A 15,158-nucleotide genomic window follows, 5' to 3' on the forward strand; every position below is an offset into this window, starting at 1 on the left:
GTAGATTTTGAAACTGTTTAGCTCATGAGTTTTTACAGTACATTGGCTAATTTTCTGTGGTTCCAACCTCACCCTTTGCCTTGACCCCTGTTGGAATCCCTTCCTGAAAATGGTATCCACTTAGTGTCTTGTTGTTGTCCCTTTTGGAATCCATAATGGTTCTGTTGATGCTGTGCTAACCTCTCTGATCTGCACACTAAATCATTGCCTAAAGGGTCCTCACTGGATGTGTCTGCCATGTCCTCACTATGATTAACCACTGGTTGTTTAAAATCCCACCTTTCTATCCATTATCAGTGAGTACACTTGTTTGTCTTTGTAGTCATTGTCATCCTTAATGAGTTTCTTTTCCTTCCTGGCTTTTTTTTTTTTTTGCTATATTTACAGTCAATTTTTTTGAAAGTCCCTTGGTAATTCTACTTGTACTGATCAAATCATGAGTCTTTGGTTAATGGCAAAATAATCTGCTGCATTTTGTCCTTTAATGTGGCCATAAGCCTTTCATTGTTTTTTCATCGATATCCTAATGAATGTATATCCATGAGCATCAAACAACTCAGTCAATTTGTTATGTAACAGGGATCCCTCCTCCATGCCATTCAAACACACCATAGATGTAGCCATTTCTCTTAAAAAATAATTGTCCAACTGTAGGTTTTTAAATTTTAGCAGTTTATACCCCCAAACCTGAAGTTGTTTGTTTATAGTAATATTCTGTTCATTGCTCTTACCCTTGTTGCATGGGCTCACGAACTGATCAGGCCAATTCTCCCATTTTAATCGACAGTCGTTGTTCTCTCTCACTTGTATTAAGAAAGCATCCTGGAGATCCTTTAGTATGCTTCTTGCATACACCTTTATTAGAACTTGTTGGTGTATTAATCAATAAAGGTATTACATTCAAACTTTGGCTCATCTGTTGCAGTAATATTAAGTTCCCTGTAAGTGTTGGAAGCTGAGCAGATTATTCTTGGGGGCAGCCAGTGGAGATGTTACTGTCACGTGTCTGGTACCATCTGACTATTAAATGAAGCATGGGTACAGTTGTTTTAAACACTTCGATGAGGTATTTCTGTAGTAATGTCACAGATGGTTTTGGTGAAATATGGTTATGTTTGAGATTGGTAGGCAAATTGTCATGGATGTTGGTGGGCAAGACATGTCTAAGTTTAAAATGGCTAGAGCATCATGGCTGTTAATGGGTTGAGATTCAACTGTTTTTGACAGAGTAATATGGATATTAAGGGATGAGATATGGCTATATCTGCTAAAGTGTCACAGATATTAATGGCTGAAGTATGACCGTGTCTGAGATGGTTAGACAGAGCTTTCCAGATGTTAATGGGTAAGGTATGACAATGTTGAGATGGTTAGTCAGAGAGTTGAGAATGTTAACTGTCCCTGAACTTAGTAGACAGCATATTACAGATGTTAAAGGGTATTGAACGATTATGTTTGGGATAGTTAATAGGGTATCATGGAAGTTCACAGCTAAGATATCATACATCCAGATAAAAAAGTCATCCCTGTGAAAAAGAGTGGCTATAGCAGGAAGGGGAAAAGCCTTAAACTCCTATTATTATTATTATTATTATTATTATTATTATTATTATTATTATTATTATTCTTTAGTATTATTGAGTGGCAGAACAGCTGTCCTAGCTGGTGTTTGAGGGAATGCTGTCTTAAATAGTTGTCCACTCAGTACAGCAGTGGTGGGGTAACTTCTTTCAAGCAAGTTATTGTAGTCAGCAGTAAACAAAGTCAAATAACTTTGTCATATCAATAAACAAAATCCCAGTGAGTTTATTGTTGTCCCCATTTTGGAAACTATGTTTTATGGGACAGATTGTGGAAGTAAAAGTACTGTGCTCATCTAGGAAGCCACATTGTAGCACTGAGTAGGCCACAAGAGTGAGGATGAAATGTTAATCTGTAAAGTGACTACCCTTTCCAGTGAATTTGAAAATCAGGAGAGAGGAAAGAGGAGGTGATAGGATAAGAGCGGTATGAATCAACTTGTTTGGTGAATAAAGATAGCTGTCTTCCATAGAGTCAGGAAATATGCAACATATATATCTTCTTCTTCTTCTTTCGGATTTTTCCTGGTTAGGGGTCGCCACAGCAGAACACCTGTCCGCTGATGATTGGCAGTGGAGTTTTACGGTGTCAAATTGCCAGCCTGGCACTCAACCTTTCACACACACACACACACACACACACACACACACACACACACACACACACACACACACACACCTAGGGCCAATTTAGAGTGTCCAGTCCACCTACAGCATGTCTTTGGGATGTGGGAGGAAACCGGAGTACCGGGAGGAAACCCACGCGACCACATGGAGGACATGCTGACTCCGCACAGAAGGCACCCCAGCCGAGGATCGAACCAGAGAATCTCTTGCTGTGAGGGGACAACACTAACCGCTGCACCACCATGGCCGCCCTATACAACATATATATCTATATTTTTTTATATCTATTTATCTACCTATAGTGATAGATATATCCATATATCTGTCTAGCTGTATACAGATATATATATAGCTAGACATATATGAGTTTATAATCAATAATCAGTGGCGAGTTTAATCAAAACACAAAATGATGAATAAACTCAAAACAAAATCAAAAACAATTGCTAAACTATTTCCTACAGGAGGAACTCCCATCCCCCACACAACATTGCTTCTGTCCTTCCCGTAGTGCTAACACTACATGTATAACCTTTGGGGATATGTAAATAAAGATAGAGATGATGGCAAACTAGTTTTCTCCATCTTTCTAGACTTATATACACCTTTTAACACAGTTTGTCACAGCAAACTTCTACTTCAAATATCCTCACTAGATCTCTTTCAACCCAGCCTTCTATGATTCAAAAGCTACCTGTCCATTAGGTATCAGTCAGCAAAATCAAACTCCGCACTCTCTTCTTACCTCCCAGTCATCACTGTTGTACCACAATGCTCTATCCTTGGTCCCCTCCTCTTTTAACATTCTCACTAGCACCCCCCACACATCCACACAACAGGCCTCCTAAGTATGATATGCGGATGACACCACACTCATATGCACATCTGACTACCTGGCAAACCTCAAAAAATTGTTCAGGAAACTTCAACAAACGCCAAAACATAACTTTATAACTCATGGTCATCCCCCAAAAAACATACTTTTCCCCAAATCTCTCTCTCATGCAATAGCAGAATTTTAAATCTTCTCTCTTAATAATGCAGCCATTGGAGTCACTTCTCATAGCAAATGATTAAGTTGGTAGTGGATGATAATCTTAGATTTGACCTGCATATACAAAATTGCATTAAAATATCACCAAAAACTAGGGATGCTTTCCAGAGCGAAAAACTTTCTCACCAACTCAACTAAAACTACACTTGCACTACTTACTTTATCCCCTCAGTGCTGTATGATGATCTCACCCTTACTAACCTTTAGGCATCACAAAAATTAAAACTTTAACAATGCTATAATGAAATGGCTTAAATTTGCAGGAAATACCCCTTTCAGAACCTACCACTGTATATCACTAAAAAGTCTAAATTGTATAGAGCTGTCTCATCTACAAACATACACACACCTTCTTGCCATCTATAAAATTATCCAGCATCCATTTGCCTGCCCAACAGTAAAAACAAAATCTACACAACTATGTTCCCAGTTTGTCACTGCAATCCAGTGACCAAAACCTCTGGGTATGGTCTGTACTCATACCATGTTGCTAAGGGATGTGGGTATGGTCAGTACTCATACCATGTTGCTAAGGGATGTGGGTATGGTCTGTACTCATACCATGTTGCTAAGGGATGTGGGTATGGTCTGTACTCATACCATGTTGCTAAGGGATGTGGGTATGGTCAGTACTCATACCATGTTGCTAAGGGATGTGGGTATGGTCAGTACTCATACCATGTTGCTAAGGGATGTGGGTATGGTCAGTACTCATACCATGTTGCTAAGGGATGTGGGTATGGTCTGTACTCATACCATGTTGCTAAGAGATGCGGGTATGGTCAGTATTCATACCATGTTGCTAAGGGATGTGGGTATGGTCAGTACTCATACCATGTTGCTAAGGGATGGAGCTCATTATCTGTATCCATCAGGTCAATATCCTACTCCCAGTCCTTTAAAACCATTCCGAAAGACTTCCTAGCCAAAAGCTGGCATTATTGTTGTTCAACCCCAGGATAAACTATATCTTTAAGTTTGAACAAGTACCTGTTCATACAATACACCTCCCTTTTCTCCAGTGTTTGTTCACATCCCAACTTCAATCACTTTCTCTCCCCTGACTCTGTTTCAGAATATGCCATAATCCTGTTTTGTTTCCTCTCCCTTCATAATGCAATTCCTGTTTGTATTATACTAACTTATCTTTAAATTCTCTGTCAACCAGCTAAAATTTCTCTAAATATTAAATCTTTGTCCTATTAGTTGTATCTGTTCATAACCAATGTTTTGACATTATGTGTAATTGATATAATTATTTAAACTGTAGATGCTTTTTTTGTTGTTGAAGATCCTAAAATTCTTCTTCTTAAAATGTGTTTGAAATACTTTGGAGCTTTTCTCCCCAGGCCTCCAATGAAAATGGATACCTACCCAGTCAGGCTTTCCTGGTAATCAAATGTCAGTAAATAAATAACCTCATTGCTGATTACCATTAATCACAACTAACATCGTTGAAAAAGTAATTGCAAATGTAAACCAACAGGTTACATTTACCATTACCAAACACAAAACTAAAACCTATCCACAATTTAAACATACTAACTCCATGGTTGCACAAAGTCAAACAAAGAAGAAAAGCCCTTGAATTGTATAATGGTCAGACTAATGATCTTTGACCATTACATAATTTGACCAACTGTACCACTGATAAAAATACCAGCATTTTAGCATTGATAAAATACATGCAGTAATAAATCATGTAACCCTTGTGTGTGTGTGTGTGTGTGTGTGTATGTCTAATATATATATATATATATATATATATGTGTGTGTGTGTGTGTCTGTGTGTGTGTACTAATCTTGAACAGGGCATGAGTATGTATGTCACAAGACACACACACACACACACACACACACACACACACACACACACACACACACACACACACACACACACACACACACACACACACACACACACACACACACACTCATGTCAAGTCTAGGTTAATTAAGCATACGTTAACCTAATAAATGCAATCAAAAACTTATGCATACAATTTAGTCTGTAAACCAGCAAAAGTCCCAGTCTACAAATAGCCCTATACCATACCTACCAACAAGAAGTCTTTGATTCATATTCAGATCTTTATTAACCATTCGCAAAGCTAACAGTTCAGCATGGAAAGCACTATAGAGCAACTAAATCTTCAGAATATAGAACTCTGTCTCTTGATCTCTCTCTCTCTCTCTCTCTCTCTCTCTCTCTCCGTCTTTAAACATAAGGCTGCATGTCAGTTTTTCCTCATTCAAAACACAATTGAAAGCACACCTAATAGACTCCTGAGTATGTTCTTATAAAACAATAAGATAATCAAACAACCGACTCCCTTTACTTTCTGTTTCTTGACCTCATCATCTATCCTTGCAATAGCTAAACCCACTGGAATAACTAAAACAGTCTTCTGTGTAAATAAATTGTTTATATTTAAAATCTGTTGCTACTTTTGTCGAGCAAAATCTATTCCATACTCACTAACTTTAACTTTACTGGAACTAACTGTATGCACTTTATACTTTCTGACATTCTTGGTGCAGCGGTAGCATTGTTGCCTCACAGCAAGAGGTTCTCCCGTTCGATTCTCGGCTGGAGTGTGGGGAGTGCCTTCTGTGTGGAGTCTGCATTTCCTCCCCGCGGTTGGGTGGGCATTCGAAAGGCATGCGTAAATGGGCATGTCTTCGTTGAAGGTTGAACGTCGAGCTGGCACCTCAGCGTTTGTGAAAGACTACTGCCAATCATTAGCGGACCAGAGTTCCGCTGTGGCGACCCCTAACCGGGAAAAGCCGAAAGACAAACAACAACAACTTTCTGACATTCTTACATGAGTAGCATTCTTTTTAAACCGGTTTCACCTTTACATTCTGCTGTTCCCTTTCAATGGTCTTCTTTTTTTGCGTAGGTAAATATAGTGAAAATGAACACATTACCATCAGTAAGTGCCACATATTTATGAACTTGTTTTATGATTCGGTTTCTTGTTTTATTTTACAGTTCAGTTGAAAAGGGGTTTCATTCCATGACAAACTTTCCTTGCAAACAAATGCTTTGAAAACCAGTAAAGCAAGTAAAGAAAAAATCAGGGACAGTTTTTAAATGCTGTCCTAATTTAAATAAGTTACTTACAGACTGAGAACTGCAAACTTACGAATACATAGAAGGAAAGATATTCAGGGACTGATGAGAGTGAAAAAAACTTCCTTTCTCTTATACCCAACTGTAACAATGATTAGGGGGTGTGTAACATTTCTTACCTTTGAAAGTGCTGTTGTGGCTTGCACTACAGTGATGCATAACAGATTCATCTTTTTTTTTTTTATTTTTGAGCATAATCAAGGCACTCCATGCACTGCGATGACGTTATACACACACGTTTGATTTTATGTAATACATTTTCATAGGGTGATTAAAAGAGGAAATCCGTTGGAACCTTGTATTTCTAAGAAGTTATGCACAACCATCAGAAAAATTTTAATCAGACTCAAAACCAGGTACTGTCATTGTAGTCTGGTAGAGAGCTATGACATTTTGGAATATATGGATATTAATTGGTAATTTGCAATGCTAATTTTTGCAGTCTGTTGAGTCACATTTGTCACCTAGTAAATTAATATCAAACCACTGTAGCAGGTTGACTAATGTCATTCTGGATGGAGGTAGTTTTATATATATATGTATATGTATATGAAATATTAATATTTAATTTTATGGAATACTTTTATAAACAAACAGTGTTAGTGGTGCAACAGGTAGCACAACTTGCTTTGGTACAGAAGGCTGTGGGTTATATTCCCACATCAAGTAGATTCCAAGGATATCCAGTACCTGACAGCCTGGGAAGACATGATTGACATACCACGATGCTTTTGCCAGAGATGGCCTGCATCTGTCTTCCTTGGGCTTCAGACTCCTGACAAAGGCTCTTGCCTCCCCCATAATGACTTTTTTGGCAATGCCATGAGGTCAAAACAACCAACATGAAAATTTCATCAAAGTGTAAATTAAAGGTCATGCTGCTAAATGCTAGGAGTCTAAAAATTAAACTGCACTCATTGCAAGATGCTGAAATTTTTGCAGTCACAGAAACCTGGATCAAAGCCACGGAGAACAACCCATACCAGGTTACTCATCCTGTCATACATTCAAACCCCAAACCATGGGCAGAAAAGCAAAAGGAGGTGGAGTTGTAATATAAATAAAAGGCATACACACCTCCAGGTTGGTCAAACAGTATGATGCTAGGAGACATTCCAGGTGCAGATAACCATTGACAAGACCCTATTCAAATCATAGCTGGTTACAGGCCCCCAACTTTGACTCCAGATACCCACTCCACTATCTGGACCTCTTCGAATCTATCAGAATTCAACCCTTTACCCTGACCCTGGGTGACTTTAACTATCAAACCATAGACTTGAAGAACTACTCATGCCAAAACACAAATGCCCAGAGATTCCTTGATTTTGTAAATGTAAATGCCTTGGAACAGCTGGTCAACACCTCCACAAGAGGTGAAAATATCTTAGACTTGGTATTAACTAACATGAATTACATCCGCAGCATCTCTACAGTTTCATTCTCCCTGGTAAGACCTGACCACAAAGCAATCCTTTTCAAAGTCACCCCCCCCCCCCCAGCTATGGTCAAACAAAAAAAGTTCTCCAAAGCTGATTACAACCTCCTGAGGGAAGGTATAAACAGCTTCACAGCCCCTTGCCCCTCTATAGGAACTGGCACATATGTCCAAACCTACACCAAAGTACTATAGAAGCATTTTTATAGTTGCATGGAATCAGGAATACCTGACAGGACAAAATCATCCTCCTCAAGGAAGAGTAAACCTGTCTGGTAGAGATCTGGAATAAATAAACTCTATAATAAATGGTGAAAAAAATGCTGTCCAGGACCAAGAAGGAGCAGGTGTCTAATTGGAAGCGATCTCGTCTTAGCCTGAACAAGCAAATAAGGGCACTAGTGAAATCCTACAAAGCAAACTTCGAGTCCAAATTGGCCACATCTATTAAAGGCAATCATAAGGCCTTCTTCACATATATCTGCAGTCTCAGAAGGAGCATCCAGATCTGCTCAGAACTGGTGGTCAAGGACACCACATACACAAATGCTGTAGATATAGCCAACCTGCTAGCAGACAGGTTCATTGAAAACTTAACCCCTGCACCCCCCCCCCCATCAGTAAATCAGGACATCCCCAGCAACTGCCCCCCCCCCCTTATCTCTAGGGAGCAAGTCATCACTGCCCTCTCAAAGACAAAAAATACAGCCTCCATGGACGCGATAACATCCCAGGCTGCATCCTACATGAACTCAGGAAATTGCAGCAAATTCATCAGAACTCTGGTAATGGCAGGAACGAAATTGCTTAATTTTGTACAATAAAGCTTTTACAACTTTGCAACAACAGCTTGTGTCTTTCATCTATGACTGCAGGAATTTGTGGTTTGTAGTTGGTGTTTGTTTCCTGTGAGTTTGGCAGTTTGCTAAATTAAGGATTTCTTGAACAAGATGACCCCAGGGGGCAGGTATTAATTGGTAATCTCTGTAAAAAAAATGTTAATATCTCTTTACATAAGCGTTTATTGTTATTCACAGATAGATTTACTAATTTTCTGTCTTTTTAACAGCTGTTGGGACATCATCGTGTCTGAATACTGGTGGATCATCCGAGCTCCTGTCCTGGTTTCTATTCTGGTACAGTGGACTAAATTTCATATTATGATTTATGTTTGTATCTATTCATCCTGAACTGCACTTGAATTAATCCATCCTTCATTCTGCCGCAGTAGCCTTGATTTCATTGGATTTCTCTGAATATCAAAACATAACCCTGTTTAGGAATGCTGATTTTGAGCTAGTTATATCTCATATAAATCCATCCTTCATTCTGCAGCAGTAGCCTTGATTTCATTGGATTTCTATGAACACCAGGGCAGATTCCTGTTTAGGAATACTTATTTTGAGTGAAAGTCATATTTCGTATTGATACAGCCTTTTTGTGCCATAGCACAGCATTTTAGTGTGGTTTGTGATTTATACTTCAGAATACTCATCCTGAAATAAAGTTATCCATACAGCTTCCATTCTGGTATACTAGCATGAATTTCATTTTGTAATCTATATTTGGGAATAATAATTTTGAACTACAGTCATATTGATACAGCCTTCATTTTGATACAGTAGCACTGTTTTAATGTAACACTTTATTTTTGGGAGAGCTCATCTTGAAGTACACTGTACTGATTTTTTGGTTCAGTACCACTGATTTGATATTATGTTTATGTTTGGCAGTGCTGATCCAAAAATGCACTCATTGATCCAGTTTCAATTCTGATACACTAGCCTAGGTTTCATGCTAAAATTATACTTGGGAGTGCATATCCTGAATGGAATGCATATTGAAGCAGCTTCCATTCTGGTATAGCAGCATAGACAACATGTTGCAGTTTATATTTAGGGGTCCTCATCCTGAACTTAGTCATATCGATACAATTTCCATTCTAATACAGCAGCATAGACATCATGTTACAGTTTGCATTTGGGGGCGCTCATCCTGAATTCAGTCATATCGATATAATTTCCATTCTGGTACAGCAGCATAGACATCAGGTTACAGTTTGTATTTGGGGGCGCTTATCCTGAACTCAGTCATATTGATACAGTTTCCATTCTGGTATAGCAGCATAGACATTGTGTTACAGTTTATATTTCGGGTAACTCATCCTGAACTCACTCATATCAATAGAATTCCCATTCTGGTACAGCAGCATAAACATCATGTTACAGTTTATATTGGGGGGGTGCTCATCCTGAACTCAGTCATATTGATATAATTTCCATTCTGGTACAGCAGCATAGACATCATGTTACAGTTTATATTTGGGAGTGCTCATCCTGAACTCGGTCATATCGATATAATTTCCATTCTAGTACAGTAGCATAGACATCATGTTATAGTTTATATTTGGGGGAGCTCATCCTGAACTCACTCATATCGATACAATTTCCATTCTGGTACAGTACCATACTTTTCATGTTGCGATTAACGTGTGGGAGTATTTATCCTGCACTGTACTCATATCGATACAGTCTCAAATCTGTACAGTATTTTGGAAATGAAATTCATTAGCTCACAGTAATACAAATTACTTGCTGTTGTTTTGATTAACCTGCAATTCATAAAATTTGCCAGTAGACAGCTGTTGCCAGAGTATTACATATTTCTGCTAAGTTATGCTGCATTATACATGAAAAATTGGAATGTTGAAATTTTGGAGAGAGTGGATTTAATTAGTAACTCACACCGTAGACTGGCAGTATGTTGTTTTTTGTAGAGTAATGGTCAGCTGTTTACTGTGTTAACATACTCGTGTACATATGCTGTGCTCGGTGATATATTTAGTGAATAAAAACAGTAAACCTTGGTATTCTCCATATAAACTTCCACTGAGTTCTATCCTATCAGGCTAGTTAGGCTGATTGATTTATAATTTCCCGGATGGGTGGACACTCTACCTTTGTGTAAAGGGATGAAGCCAGTACTCAGGCTTTGGCTGAATAGAGTGCCTAGTGGTGCTGTAAGTTCCTGCCTGAGTTCACATAGGACATAGCCTGGGATGTTATCGGATCCCATGGAGAGTGATTTTTTTGCCTTTGAGAGAGCAGTGGTGACCTGTTCTGTAGATATAAGGGGAGGGGGGAAGGTACTGGGGATGTCCTGATTTACTGATGGGGGGATAGAGGGGTAAGGTTTTCGCTGAATCTTTCAACCAACAAGGTTGCTATATCTATGGCATTTGTATATGTGGTGTCCTTGACCACTAGTTCTGAACAGATCTGGCTGCTTCCTTTGAGGTTGCGGACATATGTGAAGAAGGCCTTATGATTGTCTCTAGTAGATCTGGCCAATTTGGACTCCAAGTTTGCTTTGGAGGATTTCACTAGTGCTCTTATTTGCTTGCTCAGGCTTTGGAGACATTGCTTCCAATTGGGCAGCTGCTCCTTCTTAGACTTGGACAGGACTTTTTGTCTTTTATTATATAGTTTATTTATTGCAGATGTCCACCAAACAGGTTTACTCTTCCTTGTAGAGGATGATTTAGTCCTGTTAGGTATGCCTGATTCCATGCATCTATATAAATGCTTGTATACTGTTTTGTGTAGTTTTGGATATTGGTGCCAGTTCCTACAGAGGTGGAGGGGGCTGTGAAGCTGTTAATACCACCCCTCAGGAGGCTGTAATCAGCTTTGGAGAAGTTTTTATGTCTGTTACTAGCTAGAGGGGGGTTGGGGGAGATGATTACTTTGAAAGTGACTGCTTTGTGGTTGGAACTTACCAGGAAGGATGATACTGTAGGGATGCTACAGTGGTTACTCATGTTGGTTAATACCAAGTCCAAGGTATTATCAGACCTTGTGGGGGTATCGCCTAGCTGTTCCAAGGCATTTGCATTGACAAAATCAAGGAATCTCTGGGCATTTGTGCTCTGGCATCAGTAGTTCTTCCAGTCTAAGTTTGAGAAGTTAGTCACCCAGGATCAAGGTAAAGGGTCGAATCTTGATAGATTCGAACAGGTCCAAATAGTCAGATTGGGCATCTTGAGTCAGATTTTGGGGCTGGTAGCTAGCTATGATTTGAATATGGGTCTTGTCACTCGTTAACTGCACCTGGAGTGTCTTCTGTGCATCATACTGCCTGACCAGCCTGGAGATGTGTATGTCTTTAATGTATATTGAAACTCCACCCCCTTTGCCTTTATTGCCCAGGTTGGGATCTGAATGTATGATAGGATGAGTAGCCAGGTAAGGCTGGGGTGCTGTATGCTGCTTTGAACCGGGTTTCTGTGACTGCACAGATGTCGGTATTTTCCAGGGTTAGGAATGCTTGCAATGAGTGCAGTTTCAAGTTTAGACTCCTAGCATTTAGCAGCATGACCATTAATTTGTGTTTTGTTGAATTTTTATGTTGATAGTTTTAACCTCATCACTTTTGTTAAAAAAGACACTATAAGGGAGGCAAGAGCCTTTGCCAGAAGCCTGAAGCCCAGAGAGACAGATGCAGGCCATCTGTAGCAAAACATTGTGGTCTGTTGATCATATCTTCCCAGGCTGTCAGGTATGGGATCCCCCCTGGAATGACACCAGAAACTAAGAGAATTGTTAAAGTCAATCATTTTCTGTTTGTATTGAGGCTTCATTCTGGGTGACGGCAGAATGCTGCTGAAGGCTAGGAACATACCTGCTTGGGACACATAACTGAGCTCAATCATGTCTCTGTTCATATTATATATATATCAATATATTTATTGATCTGCTTCTGGCATTTTCTCTGTATTGTAAGGATCAAAGTTTTTAACTTTATATACATATGTATCCTTATGCATTCCCAGGAGATTCATACTTTTCCATTATTATTTATGTAACTTTGTTGCTAGTAATGCTAAGTTATTTGTGGGAGCAAAAGCTTGTAAGAAAGATGCATTTCTATCATCTGTAGTCTAGATGGTTCCCCTATTTTTCATCAAGATTAATTCCTCTGAGGCTTTAGATGAATGAAAGGTACCTCTCAATGTGTTATGTTAATAAAACACTCAAAAATGATGGCTCACATCACTCCCACACACCATTTATTTATGTAAACTAACTCAGTGGTGACACACTTGCAGACAAGATAGAAAAGCCCACACAAACTGAATCACTGCTGGCAAAGAAATATAAATGCAACGACAGAGATTCTCTTCAAGGAATATATATCGGGGAGTTCAGACAGGGAACTGAACCCAGGAAGACAAAACCTTATGCAACCTGCACTCAACCGAGTGTGGGGGATCTGCCATGGAGCTTTGTACTTAGTTTAGTTTCCATGGAAGCCCACCTCCTTATCACACTTACTGAAAGGGATGCAGTTAAAAGAAAGTCATTTTTAATCCCTTTTCTGTATCTAATTTTTGGGGATGGGAACTTAAATGTACATTTACTGTTGCTCAGCTACATAAATACATATACAAATTCTACAAACCAGTTTGGAAAAAATGCCACTCTTGTGATGTAGAGTGAAGAAGGATTAACTATGACCCAGGCTAGTGGCTCAGGTGTCTGATGGAGGGTGTGGAGGGATGGGTGGTTCGGTGGGTGTCTACTGTGATGAACCCTGGTGTAGGCTGGGGATATCACACTAGGAGGGATAGACTAAGGGAAAACTTAAATGGAGACAAGTCTGTGCTGCTGGGTGATATATGCCATACATCTCCACTGTATGCACACTGCTTGGTCATACCATATGGAGCCAAAGGAGGGGAGGTAATAGGGTGGGGCATAAAATAAGACCCCCAGGTTGATGTGAATAACCAGATCCCTAGGAAGCCCTCAAGTTCTGCATCAACTCTAGCCCTACTGGAGATATCTCTGGGGGGAGATAAAGGAAGTTGCTGGTTGACTCGACATTGGACATATGGGGCACTGGGTTTTGAGTCATAGAACGATGCAGGTGGGAAAAAAAAAAAACTGTCAAAAAACAATAATAATAATAATGAACAGTCTTACTGAACTTTGATTATTTAGTATAACATGCTCTTCCAGAGGTCTTATTTAATGTATTTTTTATATTTCTTAAAATAATAAATGCCTGTGTCCTGTGCATTTACCTGAACCCAGTATGTACGACATTTTCCTTTGAACTATTTTGTTAGAATCTAATATATTGCCTATGTTTTTTTTTACTGAACTGACTTTAATAAACTTTTTTGTGTGTGTGAGAACATGAACAGAATAACCAGAAATGCCATTATGCTCCGGACTCCCAAAATGAAAGTCAGCTGCCAAAATATTGCAGTCAAAATGGAGCATACTAGACCTCACAAAAAATAGTGCATGTAGCCTGCTTCCTTGGCACTTTTAGATAAAACCCTGGATATGAGCCAGGCATGCAGGTTTTATTAGCAGCTCAGGCACCTGTTGGAGTTGGCAGGGAAGGAAAGGAATAATGTGACTTTGGCCTGCTTGCATCTCTTCATGGAGACTGATTTTGATATGCTGGTCAGGGTGACATAGGGAAATCAAAAGTATAACAGAAAGCATGGCTAGCTGTGCAGGTGAGACTTAAGTAGCATCACTGCTGTAGAGTTGTGGGGCACTCTTAGACCGTACCTCATAGTATTCCGTGATCTGTAAGGAGGACAAGCATGTAAGAGGACAGGTACCCCTGTTAGTCTTATGTTAGCTCATGCACCAGGTACAGCATGATGGTCATTCTGTAGCTGCTTCAATCCCCAGTTGCTGGAGCATATTACAGCCCTTATGAGCTACAAGACACTTGAACTGAAGAGAAATCTTAACTGGCAAGAGAAGAAGTTGTGGCATTTCCCACAGTGCTGCAGAGTCTCAAAGACTGGTTATAATGGAGGTCACCGCTAAGAGCTGGTGCACTGGGACTGAAAGTAATGGTAGTTATCGCTAGCATACAAGAATAGCCAAGTCACCACCACATCAGAAGATTTGGACAGGTCTCACAAGTTAACTCGAAGCAAAAAAAAAAAAAACATGCTTAGGGCATATCTGAATTTAAAAAAGTGTTTCTCTTGAGAAGTGTTCTATTCTTTCACAGTAAAGATGCAATCACCTGTACTGACCATGATATTATGGTAAAGTTAAGTTCAACATTAGCTAACTCATAAAGGGTAGAATGGAAGACTAAAATGTAGTATGCATCATACTTTTGAAGTAAAATTCTCTTAAATGCTGTATCTTTCAAAGGGTGAGTGAGACATTTCCTGAAAGCAGGCTTGTGCATACATTCTGCAGTGACAGTCTGCTAGGCTGCATTATAATTAGTTTCCAGTAAGGTAGTGTATTATTTTTCCAGGATGGAGAATGCGGTGTGTAT

General features: G+C 39.4%; 1 protein-coding gene across 1 annotated transcript in view; it reads left to right on the forward strand.

Annotated features, from left to right (window-relative positions):
• Positions 1-15,158, forward strand: part of VIPR1 (vasoactive intestinal peptide receptor 1) — a 2,416,152-nt gene that overhangs the window by 1,887,077 nt on the left and 513,917 nt on the right. The window contains exon 9 of the mRNA XM_044066065.1: positions 8,905-8,971. Within this exon, the coding sequence (XP_043922000.1) occupies positions 8,905-8,971 (67 nt within the window). The remainder of the gene's footprint in view (positions 1-8,904; positions 8,972-15,158) is intronic.

The sequence above is a fragment of the Protopterus annectens genome, chromosome 3.part0 (genome assembly GCF_019279795.1).
Source record: "Protopterus annectens isolate FY-2018-M chromosome 3.part0, PAN1.0, whole genome shotgun sequence".
In the NCBI taxonomy this organism is placed as follows: domain Eukaryota; kingdom Metazoa; phylum Chordata; order Ceratodontiformes; family Protopteridae; genus Protopterus; species Protopterus annectens.